The 3,598-nt window shown below is 65.4% G+C and overlaps 1 protein-coding gene across 1 annotated transcript; it reads right to left on the bottom strand.

Moving 5' to 3' along the window:
* Nucleotides 1–2,196: 2,196 nt before the first annotated feature.
* UTF1 (undifferentiated embryonic cell transcription factor 1) lies at nt 2,197–3,360 on the bottom strand. Its single transcript, XM_036337363.1, has 2 exons — nt 2,805–3,360; nt 2,197–2,675 (listed from the first exon to the last, which is right to left on the bottom strand). The coding sequence occupies exons 1-2, from the start codon at nt 3,358–3,360 to the stop codon at nt 2,197–2,199; spliced, it is 1,035 nt and encodes a 344-aa protein (XP_036193256.1).
* Between the last annotated feature and the right edge of the window lie 238 nt (nt 3,361–3,598).

Here is a 3,598-nt window from a genome sequence, read left to right as displayed (position 1 = left end):
GAAGACGAAGAGTTCTGGGGATGGATGGTGCTGCTGCACAACAGTGTCATGTCCTTGCTGCCACTGAACTGCCCATTCGAAAACAGGTCATGTGACTTGTACGTGTATTTACAATAAAAGAAAAAGTGTGACCGGAAGCCCCTTAGTGAGACGGAATGGGGACTAATCTGAAGAGAGGCCCTGGGAGGCTGCTGGAGACACTGCCCAGCACCGGGGGTCAGGCATAGGGAGAGATGGGCCAAGGGCTGGGGATGCTGATCCCACTGGGATGTGTCCACCTCACTTCACATTCCCAGAGCCAAACCCAGGATGCCCAGCATAAGACACAAAGCAACATGGGTACCTGCCTCACCTCACAGCCCCCCAGGAGCCCTGGGCGAAGGGAATCACAGGCCTGCTGGTAAGAAGACACTTGGGCCCTAGCCGGTTTGGCTCAGTGGATAGCGCATCAGCCTGTGACTGAAGGGTCCCGGGTTCAATTCAGTCAAGGGCACATGCCAGGGTTTCGGGCTCAATCCCCAGTAGGGGACGTGCAGGAGGCAGCCAATTGATGATTCTCATCTTTGATGTTTCTAACTCTCCCTCTCCCTTCCTCTCTCTCTCTCTAAAAAAAAAAAAAAGACATTTGGGCATCACCAGGGCAAAGATGGTAGAGAAACTAGCCAAGGGCACCACCCACAGCCAGCATCTCTCCCTTCCAGGTTGGAGGAACATACTGCTGACCAGGCAGGAGCGGGCAGATTACTCCAGCATAGCGCCCAGGAGGCTGCAGACCTGACCCACAGTCCACGTGGCACTAAGGCCCATGGGTTTTCCTGGTGTCCTCAACTATCTCCAACTCAGAGGTTTTCTCCTGCCCCAGAACAGTTCTTCTCCAGGGCAGAGGGTCCCTAGTGACTAGATTGATGAACACACCAAACAACAAGCTCCCCACCCACGGGGGTGGGCAGGTTTGCTGGGATTCTGTCGCCCCCCCAAGCGGGGGTTGGGGGTTATGTTTGCAAGCCAGACTCTTCACCCAACAGGCTTCCAAGCAACTTGGCCATCCTTGGGGACCGCAGCAGGGGCATCCTGGAGCTGAGGCAGCTTAGAAACGAGGTGACCCACAGTCAGTCCTGTGGGTCTGGTCGCGCGCAGAATCCCCAGGGCCTGCCATCAATACACAGCTCAGCTTGGCTCACCAGGGCACCCTGCTGTCTGAGGGTCCAACTGTGGCCTCTCTGGCAGTGTCTCCTGAAAGGGGCTGGGGAGGGGCTGCAACCCCACTACTCGGAACCCCCCACACCCCGCCCCGCCATAAGGCCAGCGGGAGTCCCTAGCTTTTCGGGCCCCAAGCAAATCGCTTTAGTCTCTGTGAATGAGTCCCTAGTTGGTGAAAAGCTCCCCACCCCACATTCTACTCCAGCGCCGGCATTGTTATGCTGGTGAGGCGCCTCAGGCTACTTCCTATCTGCCTGGGCAGGGGGCTCCTGGGTCTGGCTCCACCCAGTCTCCTTCCAGCCAGACTCATTGATGGAATATAGGATTCTCAATGACCATCTGGGAAAACATTCTCAGCGATTTTGATAAAAACCCTCTCAAAATTGCAAGGATCCTGGCCTCAGCCAATGTCAAGTCTCAGATTCCCCCTGACCCTGCCACCTGGACCCACCCAGGCCAGTCACCATCCTGGGGACAAAACCAGCCCCTTCCTTGGGTGAGCATCGGTCTCCTGCCTGTGTGTCCCAGCACCTCTTCCACCTCCCCCCACAGGCTGGGGCAGAGCTCCCGCCACACCCCGGATCCTACAGGTGGGGCCCTGCGTACCCACCCCTCCTGCTCAGTGGGGCTCCCAGGGAGAGTGCAGGTAGTGCTCACCCCCAAGGCTGCTTTGTGCTGGTGGGCAGTCTGGCGAGACCAGGAGGATTCCAACCTCAGATTCCACTGCCCTTCCCTCTGGAAACTGGCCCCCAGGTGAGGCCCTGGCTAGCGACGCACCACTCCTGCCCAACCACAGCCCGCACAGGCCCCGCGGTTCCTCCTGCCCCTCCCCAGGACCCCAAGGCCATTTTAACCTCGCCCTACCTGCAGGGGACCATTCCTACCTAGGCGGGACCTGCACACACTCACAAGGCTACGTTGGGAAAAGCAACACTTTTTTATTGAACGTACCTAGAGGTGTGGGGGGAGGGCAACAGGACGGGTCTGGGCCAGGCCTCAGGGGCGCGGGTCCCCCAGGACACCCCGCTCGGCGGCGGCGCTGCCTAGGATGAAGCCCACCGCCAGGGACACGGTCTGGTCGAAGGAGCCGCGCAGCTGCTCCACGTGCTGGTTCAGGGTCAGCAGCTGGTCGCGCAGGGGGCCCAGGACGGCCACGATGTCGCCCAGGTGCCCGAGGGTCTGCATGAGGGCGGCGTTCAGCGATGGGGGTGCGGCCTGCGGGGGCCCGTGGGTCTCCTGGCGGCTGGGCGGCGAGTCGGGCTGTTCCCAGGCGGGGTCCAGGGGTGGCGGGGAGCTGGGGGCGTGGGGGGGCGCGTGGTTCTCGGAGCGGCCCGGCGCGGGGGTTAAGGAGGGGAGCGCCGTCGGCGAGCCCGGGTCGCGGGGAGCCTCGGAAGGCTTGGACGGGGACGAGCTGAATCTGAGCGACCAGGAGGGGTCCACGTCGGAGTCGCGGGCCGCGGGCATCGACGGAGCGTCTGCAACGCGGAGTGGGTGGAGGGTTGGGCGCCCGGGCCGCCGCCGCTCCCCCACCTCCAGTCCCCTCCCCCCCACCCCCCTCCCCGGTCTCCCGCCCGGCCCTCCCGCCCCTCCTCCACTCCACCTACCCGGCTCGGCGGGCGGACCGGCGGGCGTACTGGGGGCCGGGCGGCGGCCGCGCGGGGGGCGCCCGGGCCCGGGGGAGCGGCGGCGGCCTCGCTTGCTCCCGGTGTCGCCAAGCAGCCCCATGAGCTCGCGGATCTGCGCGTCGAAGGGTCCGGGCGGCTGGTCGTGCGCCTCACGGAGCTTGTCCTTGAGGAACTTGTAGCGGCGGCGGCATTGCGCGGGCGTGCGCCGCACCTGCTGGCGGGCCAGCTCGGCCGACACGCGCCGGTAGGTGGGCAGCGCCCGGCGGCGGTCCAGCAGCAGCGCGCGCCACACGGCCGGCTGCAGCAGCGTGCCCAGCAGCAGCTCCGTCTCGTGGGCGCTCCAGGGCGTGCGCTGCGCCGAGCCCGGGGACACCGGCGACCCGGGGAGCTCGTGCGCCTCCGGCGTGCCGGGCGAGGCGGGCCGTCTGGGCGGGGTCCCGGGGGAGTCCTCGGCCTCCTCGAGTTCGTCGGGGCTGTCCTGCACCAGCGAGGCGGGCGGCACGGGCGGGGGTGGCCGCCGGGGTCGGAGCAGCATGCTGGGGTCCGGGCCGCAGCCCGCCAGGCCGCCCACACGCGCTCTGAAGACTTGGTGCGCTTCCGCCCTCCGTCGGAGCCGGACCCCGGCCGGGTCTACGCGGCCCTCCTTCCGCCCCGCCCCGCTCCGCCCCCTCCGGCTAAATCCAACTCCGTCTGTTTTTGCGCCTGGGTTTCTGGGCTTGCCTTCCGGGCCCTAAGCCTCAAGTGCAGGGGGCAAGGCTCCGCCCCCACCCGAT

This window comes from Myotis myotis, unplaced genomic scaffold (assembly GCF_014108235.1).
Source record: "Myotis myotis isolate mMyoMyo1 unplaced genomic scaffold, mMyoMyo1.p scaffold_m19_p_15, whole genome shotgun sequence".
Taxonomy (NCBI): Eukaryota; Metazoa; Chordata; class Mammalia; order Chiroptera; family Vespertilionidae; genus Myotis; species Myotis myotis.
This window is presented reverse-complemented; position numbering and strand designations above follow the sequence as displayed.